Below are 15,832 nucleotides of genomic sequence, written 5' to 3' on the forward strand. Positions count from 1 at the left end.
CATACAAGGAAAGTTTTCTCCTCAGCTTACAGCAGAGCAGAGTGACTGACAGACCCATGTTTCAGACCAAACACTCTATGTAAGTGATTGCTGTCGGAAGATATAACTATTTAAGACTTACACAAACATTCCACTTACTGCTGCTTTAAGTATCAACTAATCATAGGTTGCGTGCGTTCCTTATGCTAATTAACACAAGTTAACTGGCTTGAGGCTGGAAGTCCTTCATATTTAACATCCAGATGAAACAGTGGCATCCTTCATCTCAGATATGTATTGGCAAGAAAGTTAATCAGGTTTACCCAAATGTCAAACTGTTAGAAGGGTTAGGGTTAGTAGAATACATTCTGTTTTGGGCTCTGGCCTAAATCCTTTGGTAATAACAACGCAACACAACACAACACAACACAACACAACACAATGACAGTCTCAAATACAAAAGGTCACACTGCAAATGAAATCAATAATTAAAAAGGTGCAAATATTTCTCAAAATCTTACAACACACAATTGGATTTATATTCTGTAGGCTATATGATATTCAGCAGCCAACAACATGGACAACATTTAATATTTTTTTGTTCCTTAACTAAAATTGCCATTGGAAATATATTATTTTTTTATTTTTTATTTTTTCAGATTCTGTGTCCAAACATAATCAAAGAGCAATAATTCAAGCAAACAAGTCACAGATTGAACTTTAACAACTGAAGTAAACATCTTTTCTTTTTCTGTGCTCAAAATAAGATTTGTTTTTGTCATATTCTGCTGTACAAGCTTTGGTTTGCAATGTGTTGAAATGAATGATATCTGTACTTATGTGTGGGTGCAGCTTGACCTCTTTAACATGTCTCTGCTAAATTGCATAACCTTGTACAGAACACAGTGAATGACAGGACTAAAAAGCTGCTCACTGTTGCAACATTTTTCGATTACGTGCCACAGGCCACAGTGTTTATGGGTGTTTAGCCACTTGTAAGCACAGACTGACTCAGATGGCTGAACTTTCACAGCATTTTAAATTGTGCAAACGCGCCCTCTCATTCGTCCTATAGCCTCACACAGGAGGCCCATGATCCTGCTTGTTAAGTCAAGACAGCAGGCTGTTAGAAAATGGAAAGAAAAGGCCTTTTCTACCCTGATAATGACATAACATGTTATGAGACTGCTAATCTTCCCACGGCTTACAAAACAAAGGTCCTTGTTTTAGAGCAGCGTCTTTCAACCCAGAGTCACCATCTTTGGCTCTGTGATCTCCTGCAGAGTTGGCCGTGCTGCTATTTTGGGCTTCATGTCAGCACCAACCATGTAGATGTTGTTGTCGTTGATGCTGTTGGAAACACGGCAGGCATTATACCCTACACACATCACCCTCAGCTGCTTTACCTCCCTTTTAAAACTCTGGCTGAACATGTAGTATATGAAAGGGTTGTAGACGGTGGAGCTCTTTGCAAACATGCATGGCAGGAGACTGACTTCAGGCGGGATGGTTCCGCTGTCACGGAAAATGGACCAGAGGCTGACCATGCCGTAGGGCGCCCAGCAACCCAGGAAGCCCAGACTGATCAGGACGGCGATCTGCAATAGAGCAGAGTCAGAGTCAGTGACAGTGATAGTTCAACCAGAGCTTTGAAAATATTTCAAATTTTTGTCCCACAGTTGTTTTCATCCTGGAATCTGGTTTATCCGTCTTTTTGTTGTTTAGTTTAAATGAGACCACAGTATTTTCAATTTCTGTAGACACCTTGTATCCTGCTTTTCCTTTATCTCATGTAGCTAACAGTTTACATTAGATAATTATGCAGCCAAAAGTAAAGAATAAAACTAAATTACAGAAATTGTCCAACATTTGACAGTTTTTTACGAACTATTACACAGAATGTGTGGTACTTTTATATTATATATATTCTATATACACGGTAGATATATTTTTCTCAATTCATTGTCTTCTAGGAGGACACTGCAGTTTCCAAAGGGTTGTAAATTATAGAGTAGCCAACTGATTGTGTACACAAAATCAGTTTCTGTGTGTGGTACTATTTAAAGGTATGTGTTTGAGTAACAGTCAACAGTTTTGCATGAATTTACCTTGAAAACAACTCCATCTCGTAACGTCCGTTATTATCTCATAGTGTGGTGAATGTGCAGGTCACTCACAACAACCACATAAGCGTTTTGGAGTTGTTGGATTGTGTATTTGATGAGTTTGATGAGGCAAACCAAGAAATCCCATTAGCCTCTGAGCAGCTTGTGGCACTGCTCCGCCGCTCTAAAAATAGCTTGCACCGACAATTAAAGGTAACGAACCTACTCCTATAACTATAGGGATTATGGCAATGGGCCAATTTGACAAAATATTGAACTATCCCTTTAAAATTTTTTTGGAGTGGTCTCTTTTTTTCAGATATATTGAAAATATATATTGAAATAGCTAAAAGCACCATTGGTTGGCTTGTGCTTTAGCTAACTGACAAGTAGGATATTTAGTAAATCAAAAATGACAAAAACAAGTTGAGTGAGTTACTTGGATTTCATAAGCAGCCTTTGTCTCTGTGTGTGTTTTCATTCTTTACAAAATTTCACACTGCCAATATGATAATCTTTAAATAACAGACTGCTATCACTCTTTAAAGATCTTCAGAATCACTTACGACCAACAGCCTCCGTTGCAGCTTGATGACATTGGGGATTCGGCAGCTGTTGCTCATTGACTTCTTGTAGGTGAAGTAGAGTTTGATGGCGATGCCGAAGTAGCAGATGATGATGACGACAGAGGGGAGGGCCAGGTTGAAGGAGAACATGGAGATGACGAAAGAGAAGCCCTCGTGTTTCATCTGTCCCCAGGCCAGTGAGCAGGACAGACCAAAGGGCTCCGGGCCGTAGCGGCCCCAGCCCAGCACGGGGAACAGAGCCCACACCAGAGCGTAGAACCAGATCCAGGCGCACAGCAGCTTCACGTTCTTCCAGCTGATTTTTTCCTCTGCAGAGAGAATAGAAGTTTGGTTATTTGTCTTTATTGATGAATTACATATTACATGTGCTATGTGCGGGACTGCAGATGGAAATTAGCCTTAAAGCTAAATCTGGTCTATTTACATATTGTATGTTCATGAATACGCAGAGTCCCATTACAAATAAGCAAATAAATGAAAAATAGTATAGGCATTGCTGCAAGGACTATAGCAAGAACGCACAAACAATAGAGATGTAACTATTTGTGTGATATATTAAAATGATAGAGAAACTTCTCTATTGCATTATGTTGAACAGTGTCCAGTGACTGTTCGATGGCTCTGAATATTTTCAGGCTTACACAAGGCAGTCAATAGTGTTTACACAATAGTGCTTAGTGCATAGTGCACAATAGTAATTACTGATTTGATAATTCATAGAAAATGACTTACAGTTTGTACCACAAAACAATGATTTGTCTGTTGATAATATGTTACAATATAATACAATAAAGCTGCTCAGCCTTGTAGCAAGCCGTGAGCCACACGGGGCACTTCATCGTAAGAAAACAGCCCAGTTAAATTTAATATATTCAAACGTTGTTAGACAAGGGCTCCACTGAGAATATTACTAACAAAGGATGTCCTAATGTGAAAAAAAACAAAAACCTTCACCATGTTTTTAAAATTGGTCGGAAAACACAAAATGTCTTTTCTGCATATTGTATTTTGAGTCTGTCAATAAGTCTGTTTGTTTTACCAATGTCCTCAGGCCTACATGGACTTGAAAGCATAAGTGACTTCTGGTTCTGCCTTCCCATTAAATTACTGAACCATGTTGCAGCAACGGTGATGAGATGAACATGTTTTTCATATAAGGATATCCATAAGGTCTTCCTGGAGGAGCTGTCTAGCTTTTCATAATGCATTATTGTTGTTCCTCCCTAAAGCCCTTGGTTGATGTGAGCCTCATCCTTGAGGATTTATATTATATGCTATCCATGTTTCCATTTTAGCTCTTGCATGATTATGCCCTGTGTCCATAGACTATTTCTCATCAGGCGAGGCAGATCTCACTAACATGGTTATGTAAACCAGCCCACCTGATGCTGTTTGTAAGCACTGTAAGTATGCTGCTCTGTTGCCTGAAAGCATGTACAGGTATGGTCTGCACCTTTTGCTGGTCATAGTTTCCTTTATGTTTCCTACCTTTTACATGAACCAAACTGACATTTTGTGCCTCTGACTTTACTACAGTAGCATGTCGGAACTGTCCAACTCCATCCATATCCACACCACCTCCTGTTTGCTTGTTGATAAACCTCCTGCCTGCTCCGACATGCTGCTGAAGTGTTTATTGTGTGTTTTCTCAGGATATGTTAGGACAGGAGGTGACAACAAGTACACCTGTATTATTCTCCAAACAATATCACAAAGCAGCCTATTGATAGCTTTCAGTCACGTGACCTCCCAGGGACCTGGCGGTCAAAAGCAACATTCCAAAATAGCAGCGCAATGGACTTTCTATGGACAAACAACCGAGTAATGACTTAAATCATCTGTCAGCAGCCGAGAAAGAAAGATATAAAAACAACTTTGAAGTTTTGGTCACTTGTGACCCATATTCAACACCAGAGCTGTTTATCAGCTGTTTAAGATGACCAGTTCCCTGCCGAAGCTCCAGTTGGGCGATGTTTACATTTACCTGGTGGAGAATGTTATGGCTCAACTGGTTCTCAACTGGTCCCCCCCCCCCCCGGAGCTTTGCTACACACCGCTACCGACGGCGGCGATGGTAACGGGGCGCGGCGAGGACGATGACCGGTATTGTTTAGCGTATTTTCAGAGTGTTTTCCATTAGTTCGTAACTTTAACACGACAGGCTTTGTCATAGTGTGCAGTGTTGTGCAGAGTGAGTGTGTGGCGCTGACTGTCCGTATGGAGGAATAAGCCAGGCTCACTCACAGAAGCATAGTAACAACGCTGCAGTAACATGTGAACTGCGGCTTGATTTGTGAATTTGTGACAAATCTGCGGACGGAAGTGCAGCACAGCTGTTGTTCGGTACGGTAACCAGTTAAATCAGACACCAGTTGGGCCATAACACCGGTATTTTTGAAGCAGCAGGGAGCAGTGTGTGTTTTTCTGCCTTGTCCTAAGCCGCGGACAGCGGGGAAGTGGATTGTTTTGACCGCCAGGGGGGCGTTCCATACGGGCCGTGACGTCACATGAAAGCTATCAATAGTGGCCACTTGCTGCTTCTTGACTTAGAGGAATAATTAGATGCTTTGGTAAATCTGATCATCTTGCGTTCTTGTTGAGCGACAGGTCGGAGGATCCATTAACCTCTGCTGAATCAGCTGCTACTGTTGTGGTACTTGAGACCGGTCTTTTCAAGGTTTTGGTCTTGTCTCGGAATTGAATAGGCTACATCTTTACTCAGTCTTGTCTCGGTCTTGGACAACCTGGACTCAGGGTTTTTTCCTCAAGACCAGTCAAGACCACAGCTGCAGTGGCATCTTTTTTTTTTAACCACAAATGTCTCTTTCTGTCACTCGCTGACTTTGGTTTATGTAATCTAATTCAATAACTTTAAGATCATTAAAATTGTTCTACAAAAGTATCTGCTTGTGTTGCACGGTTGCACTTTTGTACTGTCTACGGTTGCACTTTTGTACTGTCTGAATCTGTATTATTTATCTATTGTACTGCTGCTATTTTTATAACATGCCTTTGTTTTTATTTATTGTAATTTGTGTGTACCAGGGAACATCTATGTATGGGACAGCGGATGTAAATTAGCCTGTGGCTACAATCCGGCGTGCTTACGATTGTTTCGTTCATGAACTCGCATTGTCCCATTTTAAAAAATAAATTGAATTGAATTGAATTGAATTGTGTAACCATCTGAAAAGCTTCAGCAGGTTCTGTTCTGTGTTATTATGCTCAATCCAAACTTTGTTTCGAATATGTTTTAGATTTTATATAAAATAATCTTTTCTTTTTATCGAAGAAATAAAGAATCAGGTCACATGATTATTATCAGGCACTGAAAGAATACATTCATGGTCTTGAAAATGGCCCCGTCCTGGACTTCTCACTCTCACTCCCCCTTGGTCCTGGTCTAAATTGGTCTCGTTATGCTCTGGCCTTAGTCTTGACTCGGTCTTAGGTTAAGGTTAGGTTAAGCAGCTGCACAAAAAGCCCACACAGATTTGTAGTATATGTATAAAAACTGCTACCCGTTCTTTTTCTCAGCTTCATCCGTTCTCACCATGATTTATGGTTTCCACATTTTTATTCATCTAAAAGCGAGCGTGCCAGTTGCTGACTCGCATTCAAAGTTTGTAATGAGCGCAGCAGAGCGCAACAGAGCCAAGTTTTTCCAAGTTTTCAGATAACTTGCAGAAACTAAGAAAAGGAGAAAAACAAAAGTGAGAGGAAATGGGGAGAACTAAAAACAACGAACAGGCCGAAGCTGACCCAGTGCTGGACGCTATGAACGACGGCCTGGCGGCGATGAGAGAGGAGCTGAGAAGCATCACAAACATGAACGAAGCCACGGCTGAGAGAAACCAGAGAAGCATGGATGGGCTGAAAGCCGAGCTGAAAGATATAAAGAGGAAGATGGAACCTCTCCAAAAGGTGACTGTGGGTAATGGGGGCGGGACTAGATAAGCTTTTGCTTCTCCCACTTTCCCTTTCGGCCATGTGTATTGTATTATTTGAACTAAGATGACGTGTGATGATTGTTAGGGTGAAAATTGTCTTAACATTGAATGTTTGCCTTTTACTAACTGAAGTTGATATTGTGCCTTACTGATTAATCCAGAGTCCCCCATATGGGTGACTTGAAGACATGCATAACAATAACAAAGCCCCCACTGCACTGATTATGAAAGAATATGGTCATATTATACGTCAAATTAAACAGCAGAAGCTGGGCTACAACGTGTAAAAACCATGTTTATATGACCCAAACACAGCCCAAACACTACTCAAACAAACAACTAGACATCAAACTTCATAAAGCACCTCTGTGTGGACCCAGTCGCCACATTTCTGGCTCGTATACTACTGTAGCCTACATAAAGCAAAACACATCAGCGACCTCTCATCTGAACGTGAACATCGGGGCGTCCCCCAGCAACAGCAGCTAGCAGCAGCAGCTAGCAGCAGCACGGCAGAGGGAGAAGACAACAACCAGCAAAGTCGAGCAAAAACAGACACTGCGTGGCCAAAACATGGTCGTACATTTGCTCTTACCTTTGCTGTTTTGCCGTGAAAAGGTTGTGTTATGGGTAAATCCACAATATTTCCAGTTGAACTCTGCCTAGTGTGTACATCTGAACTAGCCGGGCCGAAACCCGACGGCGCTAGGACCCTACCATGGATGTAGGACCCTACACGGAAGCCTGGTGCGCGCGCATACAACCCCACGTTGGCCTGCACGTGGATCTGCTGATCTGACTGGTTCATGGCTGTCACATGGCTGCCAGTGCGGCCAATCACATCGACCTGGGTCTAGCGTCATTCCTCTCTCTCTATTGGTTAAAATGAGCCGCCCCTCACTCGAATCGACCACTGCGCTGCAGAGATAGAGGCTGAAAGCCAAACCCACCCAGAAGCTGCTCTGAGAGTGCAGCAGTACGCAGAGAGACTGAATCCACTATTTTAGTTATTTCCAATCGGTTCCAGTAGATTTATTTTCAGTTAGTTTATCCAAATTGTGTGAAAATAAAGATTAAACAATAGTTTATAGTAGCAGGTGGTTCCAAGCTGTGCCAAAAATGGACATTTTGGAAAGTTCGCCTGGATATTTTGTAGTAAAATCTCAATCATTTTGTCCTGCTTCAATTAATCAGAATCAACCACTGCAGAGACAATGTTCACATGTTGTACAATGATTTTATAGAGAGTTTGAGGTTCATCAGCATTATTCTAAAGGGCACTCATCAAAAATATGATTTTTTTTTTAGGCGAATATTAATTTTATTAATTTTTTTCTGTGTGTCATCTTCATTTACTCTTCACCAGTAACAGATATACTGAAATTTACACATTTCAGCAATTCCTCATTTTTTTTCCCTTTACTATGACACCAAAAGTATTCAAATAGACCTTGTGGTTGCAGAGATATACTCATTTTATTATGGATATGCAATTTTCGAGAAAAGGCCTAAAAAATAGGCTGGATTTAAATAAAACAGAACACCAATGTTTTACTGACTGATGAAATAAAGCTGAACCTGTGTCTCTACACTGGAGACTGCAAAGCTGCACACAGTTACCTCATCACCAGAACTGAACATATATTCTCCACTTTGACAGTACTGATCAACACTGAATATATCTCACTGATGATTGTTTTATTAGACTGAGCACTTACTCATTTTACCCAATTAAACAAGTTAATCCTGCGTGGTGTGAAACATTTGCCTTTATGTACCTGTTTATGCGTTCACTTTAAGTAGTAGTAAAATTTAGTCTCATGTTTTAACTAACCTATCGTGTCTTATATTTTTGACTAACCCCCTGAGTTTAAAGCAAACCATATAGATTTGTGTTCAGCTTAATTCATAATGCAATGAATACCAGTAACCTGTTTGATCATTCAGAGGTAAACTGAGAGCACACAGAGCCACAGTGAAAGCAAAACATCTCCAAGGCCGAAGGGAGGAGAGGATGAGAGGCCTGTGGCCTGCTGAATGAAGCATTGTGAGGAAGAGTTTTAATGGTCTGTATTATCTGCCCTGACCCCTCAGACACCTGGGTGGAAAGTTATGTCAGTGTAGGGAGGGCTTTGTTGTGTTTCAGGCCCAGAGGTTCGTGTGCTGGGAAGATGGGACCAACCTGTGCCAGCCAGAGGGCACCAACGAAGGGAGGGCTAAGTTTAAACCACAGCCACTCCCCACCTGTTTTTGACCAATAAGGATTAATTACACACACATAGTGCAAAATATTAAAAACCAATGTAACGCCTTTGTCTTGGCCAGATGCAAATTGCAGAAGACAGAGAATTCTCGCTCTCTTGGGATGGTGTTTGCAGCTAACTGCTTGCAGACTGCGATTTCCTGAACAGGAGAGTGTCTTGTATCTGATTCCTTTGATGATCCAATTTAATAAATAGTTAACCTGAACGTCGTTGTTTGTCCTCTCTTGGAATAAACGAACACGCAATGTCAGTTTTCCTGTTTTTTATCCTGACATGATGATGATTTAAATTGACATGCCCGAAATAAACAAATTGATTGATTGATTGATTGGTAATTCCCTATCGTGTAATGCTGAAACATTTCTGAACTGTTTTTCTTATGTTTATAGATTTGTGTGTCACCATGAGGCAATAAGTCTGGCGAAGCAGAATTGATTTCAAATCCTAAAAGAATCCACTGGCATCGTCAACACCTACTGTGAATAATAATGGTGTTGTTAGAGGTAGAGGTTTTTATAAATTTGCATGGAAATGATATATCTGAAAACATCAGGCAGTATTTTAATCTGCCTTTAGATCATAAAAGTACTCACTGGGAGACTGCATATTGAGGCAAACTATGAAGCGCACTATGGCCAAAACAGTCAGGTTCATGATGCTGGCAACGCCGAAGAAGAATCCTGCCAGACCATAATAAAGACAGGTAGCGTCTCCCCCCAGCCAGCGGTGGCTCCAGGCCGAGGCCACAGCCAGAGGGTACATGGTGACAGCTGCTCCCAGGTCTGTCAGTGCCAGATTCACACTGAGCAGCTCTGGCGGTTTCATCCTCGATGACTTCTTGAAAGCCATGATGAGGACCAGAAGGTTCCCTGTGATGGAGAGCACAGCTGAGACCGACAGGAGGAGGAGAGAGAGAAAAGGGGGGGGGGATACAATGTATCAGTGACAATTTACCAAACACAAAATGAGACAACTGTAGAGCAAACAGGAATTGAGGGTGTTTCCTGTACAGTTATTACAGACTGTTGACATGCTGAGGGGCAGAAGGAGTAGGGGGGGGGGGATGAGGGGGGCACTCTAATTTTGTTTTGAATGTAAATTGACTGACTCCCTCCCCTCAGTCCTCTGTTTGTTTTGGGCAGCCCTCCTGTTTGTTTTGGACAGCACCTTAACTTCCAAGCATCTGCCCACTGGGCCGGCAGACAGGAGCGAATACACATTAACCAAACCCCAACGTGGTAGGCTAATCATGATGTGAGTAAAGAAGGCACAGGTCAGTCAGCTGTGGCATGTTAGGATTACACAGTCAAAGTGTAAGTAAGTGGTTGCCAAGGAGCTGAGAGAAGGAGAAATGGACCAGTATCACAGTCATTTTGTAGTTTAATGAACTGATACTACATTTGAATAAAGAGCCAGTATGCATTAAAGGGACAACGAAGAGTTTTGGAAAAGCGAAGCGTTTTCACACTACATTTATGAGCCTCCGCGCGCACCGTAAAATTCTTTGACCGGCGCAAGACAGACTCATGTTTTCATTCATCAATAATTAAAGACCCACTCCCGTGAAAATCGTGTTTTTTGAGCTTTTCACATGTTCCTGTGGCATTTTTCTTGTGTTAGAGCACATATCAGCAGAAAAGGAAGTGCAAAATTGCATTTCTGAGTTTTTCTGCCTTCAAACTGCTGTGAACCAATGGCAGACGCAAACTGGCAGTTTGAGGGAGACTGGAGTTGAGGGTGTCACAGCTCCAGGGGAGGGCACTAGTGCTACAAGCTCCCGCCCCGCTCTGCATCTGGCTCAGAGGTGAACGGCTTGCCAGCTCGGTGTAGCTGTCAAGGTATAACAGGTATAGCTCACCTGGTAGAGCAGCTTGCACTGTGTGCAAGGACTATGTTCCAGTCTGGGATCAAATCCCAGTGTGGAGTTTTACGCTAAACGCGCTGAATCTGTAATTGTACAATGTCCAGCTGTCAGCAAGCGGGGGGTGGGGTGCGAGGAGGTGGCTGGGCGGGTGCAGAGCAGCGCAGTCTCCGCCCACCCCCCAGAGGTGCATTGCTAATGTGCATGGCTAATGAGCTGCTTTTAAAATGGCCGAAAAGGGTCGCGGGAGTGGGACTTTAAAGTCAGAGGTTCAAAGAGGTTCACATACCGTAGTCCCGACCATAAACAGTGATTCTGTGGCGTTATTCTCATGACTCGCCGCGAAACCGAAAGGAAGACATTTCATAACAAAATAACGATAGAGACAAAACGATATATTTATCGAAAATGGGCCCATTAACAAGTGTGGGTAGCGGAGATTCATCCACATTAACGTGAGACTTTTTTATAACCGAATAGAAACTCCTCGTTGTCCCTTTAAAATCACAAAAGTATACAACAGTCAACAATCAAACAATAAAATATATAAGATGAAACTTTTCATATAATAATCTAATGTTCTCATATCTGCAGTTGTGGACTAAAGTAACCTAAACTAAACTAGTATATTTACTTTACACTGTATTGACAACACACACCCACATCTACATAGTCCTTAAAGAAAAGAAAGACTTGGTAGTTGCCATGATTTGATATTCAGGTATTCTGTGTTCAACTTCTTTTACTTTTGGCACTTGACGTATATTTTTGATGCTAATTCTTTTGAACTTAAACATAAATAATTTCCTTAAACATCTCCTATCCAGACTTTGCGTGTCCCCCTGCAGCATCACAGGAGTGACAACCACCAGCACTCAGAGCAGCACTCAGCAGCTACAGTGTCTAAATGCTGAAGCCGTGTCCATCTAATTCACACAGGAAATCCACTGTTAGATAATGGTGAGATCATCTCACAGCTGAGCGGTCCAGGGTCAACCAGTGACATGTAAATACAGCAAATCCCATTTCTGAAATGAAAACACCAGCTCTGTCGTCTGCCTGACTCTGACTCTAGAGGACAGAACAGAGTGAATCTGACCCTAATGTTACATCTTTAAATTTTTATACTACTGTCACCTCTCTGATCATCACGTATGAAGCATAACCCTGGGGACTTCCACTTCCACTCAGAGAGTCAATCTGTATCGAATGAGAAGCGCCATATGACCAGACATCTGCTTCCACACTGCCTGTGGTAGCACAAGCAGGTGGCAATAAAGACTTGAAAATTCCACCATCACCAGGAGTCAGTGAACCCATGAGATTGTGAGGCTCAGTATTCTTCTGTAAAATCTGTGATGTGAAATGCTTCAGTGTGTTTAAGCGCTGTGTGTTCATTATGGGAGTCTGTGATGTTTGAAATGAAAAGACCCCCTTTTTCAAAACCTGGGTTCTAACAACACATGAATAGACTCCAGAACATAAAACACAACTGTCAGACCACTGACCCGATAGGTTGAAGCAGAACTGGTTCAGCTCCGGTGTTCAGGGTTGGGGGTCATCTCTGAACATGTTGAGCTCTACAGCACAATCTCAAGAGAATCTATCTTTTTGAACTTTCCTGTCCAGTGTCACTTTCCCTGGAGACTGAATAAATTCTTCCTCTGATGCTCTCTGGATAGATACAACAGAGAATTACATCCAAGAGACAGATTTTCAGTAACTAATATACCAAGATGGATTAAATGTGATTTAATCTAATCACCAAATAAAACTATGTCTGTGGCCCAAACACTGAGACACATTCTTTTACCTCTAAGCACCAACAAGCTCTCAGAAAACCCCCTAAACAAAACAAAACAAAACAAAAAACACACACACAGAGAATCACTGGGTGAACTAGTAACCTTTTCCCTGCTTATTGTGAGGAAATCAAATCTTTCTACCACTTGGTGGCTTTATAAGGAAAAATGAGAGAGCAGCCCCTGTGAGTGTGCACTGCAGTAGTAATTGAAAAAGCATTAGCCATCCTCGCTTGTTCTCCCATATGCACGCACAGGAAATGAGGCAGCCTAACCCATGTACCGATGTAATGTTACGAAAGGCAATGTAATCATAAGGTCTGCAAAAAGGGCACTGAATAGTTATGTGACTGCAGCTATATGAAAATATATTGTATTAAGCTCTACCACTATGGAACAATTTGCTTTATGCTGTGCAATAGGACAGCACATATTACAAAGATGTGTGTTGCGTGTTTTAGTCAAAATGAGGGTTCACTGTGAATATTATAATCAATATAATAATAATAATATGGCAATAAATAAATTGATTGATAAATGAATTAATTGGCTTGTGTGACAGGCAGACATTGACGTACAGTAATTTATATGAGACCTCTTTAGAGGCGAGTTGGTTCACATCATGATGATGGACTTCTTTCGGCTTTCTTTGATTCAAATGTGAATGGGTGGTTAAGAGCTGAGGTCAGGCTGGCCTCTTCATGGTGCCTGATTTCAGAGGAGAGGTACTTCAACCTAATGAGCAGTCACCTCAGCTGTGACATCTCACTCTGCACTAATGACTGATGAAAGTATTGTACATTCATCCTGTGAGGTTGGAGAGGTGTATAGAAATGACATGTGTAATGAATGAAACCTATATCCCCCTGCAGCCCCCCTCCACCCTCTTGTTGCAGTGCTTGAAAATGCCAGTAATCCTGGGTAGTAGAATATTTGAACGGAAATTAGGAAATTATGTCAGCGTGACACTCAATTAAATATTTAATGCAACACATGCTTTAGGAAATCAGTCAAAAATAGGAGCTGTTTTTTAACCACATTTTAGATCTGACCACATATACTGGAATAAAACACACAATGATTTATCTTCTTTTATTCTAAAAGTATGACTACTTGTATTACGTGTAATTACCATCGGAACTGAAAAGGATTTGACCATTATCCTACCATTAACATTACCATTATCCTGCATGTCTCCCACATGTCACACAGAGTCATACCAGCAATCCTTCTGCTTTATTTTTCGTTGTTGTTTTTAGGGGAAAAAATTATCAAAACCACTCTATCACTGAAAATACATTCCCTTGATGATATAACATTTCTGCCCTGATATGTCTCTGTCTTCAAACTCGTACTGAGTTTAGGTTACAACACCTGTCTTATGTCATTATGTCATCTCTGACGTTATGTCATACTGCACCAAAAAATGAATGAAAGACAAAAAGAAAAAGAAAATAAGTCATCAGAAGAACTGATAATGTGTGTGTCAAATAAATGGCAAAACCTGCAGCTGATTCCATGGATATCTATCCAAAGTGTTTACTATAATGTAAGATGCATTACAAAAGTGAGATCATCCTCACAGTCCTCCTTGTGGATGGCAGAGAAATGAGCAGGGATTAACTACAGGTGTGAGAGGATTGACAATACTTAACCATTGTGCTCCTTTTGAAAAATAGAGACTTACCAATGTCAAAAATCTTATTACATGATGGATTATGAACCTTTATTACTCTGCCCTATCATCCTGCATGAGAGGCAGACTATATTAGACTATGCAGACTGTATTTGACCAAAGCCACTATCATCCATTTTTTATTAGACTCAGAAAATTGACTGTATCTTTTGGTGTTTTGATCTAAAAGTTATAGACACCTGTGGTGTGCAATAGCCTAAGGATAACTGTAGTGTCAGTCATTCTAGCTGATGACAGCTGGGTCTTCATGTCTTGTGTCAGATGAGAGCTCTCCTGTGGAGAAGATGTGAGCAGATGGGAAGCTGCTGCAGGAATCATTGTTGCATACTGTAAGTAGCAGCTTCACAAGCTGAAGCCTGGATTTACTGCCAGGTAATGTTGCAATGGATCAATGTGGCAAGTTAGAATAGTTCACAGCATTTAAGACCATATCTGGTACACATATGTTTATCACAACAAACAGTCTTTACAATCTTAATTGAAAACCTGAAAATTCATTGGTTCAGCTTCAGCTTGAGGGGGTGATAGCTGTCCACAAAACACACACACACACACACACACACACACACACACACACACACACACACACACACACACACACACTGGTCCTCAGTCAGATCTGCTGCTCAACACGGTGGGTTTGTGGACATTAAACATGGCAACTCTCTAGCCACTTTAACAATTATCAGTGTGACCTCATGAAAGTTTTTAAAAACCATCGGTGACTAGATGTCTCTCAGTGAATGCTTTCACTTTGGATGCCCCTTTTTTCTGAATGAACGAAATTCCCACACATTTCTTTGAATGGAATTAAAATCTCGTTTGTTTGTATTAAATTTAAAGTGATTATCATGTATTTATGGATCAGAAAGAAGACAGTGTCTGTATTTTAGGCTAATTAATTATCCAATTAATAGTGATGAAATGATGTGCGTCAAATTAACTCGTGATTAACGTAGAATTCCTTCTTTATTCAGTTTTTCACGTCTCCAAATGCACAGAGCAGCATTTTCAATTCCAGCTTGTTCATTTACTCCAGTTCAACTCACCCACAAACAGCAGGTAACAGCCTGCGCCGATGTCCAGCGCTGGTGACAAAGTGGAGGCGTAGATATCCATTACAACTCTGATCCCGAGGCGGAACAACGAAGAACTAAGAGGTCCGTCGTCGTGGGTTGGAGAAAAAGTCAATGTGTGGTTCCTCCGGGTGTCACATCCATCTGTCCTCGAGTGTGGAGAAGACGCGCGCGGTCCTCAGGTTCTCCGCTCCAGCTGAAGCCTGAAGCCTGAAGAGGGTGCGTCGTCAGGGTGACCATGGAGAGGGCTGGGCCACCATCCAGCGTCTGCTCTCCTGCTGAGTGACTGTACGGAGATGGTACACGCGCTGAATACCAGCCACTGTTCGGTTTAATCACTTCATAACCTAGGCTACATCTTATTAAAATGCACCAAGTAAAAAGAAAAAAAAAGTCACTCTCTCATCAATCAAGCCACTCAAACAATGTTACAGAGCTGCTCCAGTACGGTTCCAGTGCACAGGGGTGCTTCTAGACAATCTGGAGGCCCTAAGCAAGTGGCGCCCCACCAC

The 15,832-nt window shown here is 41.6% G+C and overlaps 1 protein-coding gene across 1 annotated transcript; it reads right to left on the minus strand.

Annotated features, from left to right (window-relative positions):
- Nucleotides 1-999: 999 nt before the first annotated feature.
- On the minus strand, nucleotides 1,000-15,583 carry opn8b (opsin 8, group member b). Its single transcript, XM_085770634.1, has 4 exons — nucleotides 15,294-15,583; nucleotides 9,479-9,772; nucleotides 2,651-2,979; nucleotides 1,000-1,577 (listed from the first exon to the last, which is right to left on the minus strand). The coding sequence occupies exons 1-4, from the start codon at nucleotides 15,361-15,363 to the stop codon at nucleotides 1,221-1,223; spliced, it is 1,050 nt and encodes a 349-aa protein (XP_085626760.1). The 5' UTR covers nucleotides 15,364-15,583; the 3' UTR covers nucleotides 1,000-1,220.
- Between the last annotated feature and the right edge of the window lie 249 nt (nucleotides 15,584-15,832).

Source organism: Trachurus japonicus, chromosome 24, assembly GCF_045865225.1.
Source record: "Trachurus japonicus isolate A0001 chromosome 24, Traja_1.0".
Classification (NCBI taxonomy): Eukaryota; Metazoa; Chordata; class Actinopteri; order Carangiformes; family Carangidae; genus Trachurus; species Trachurus japonicus.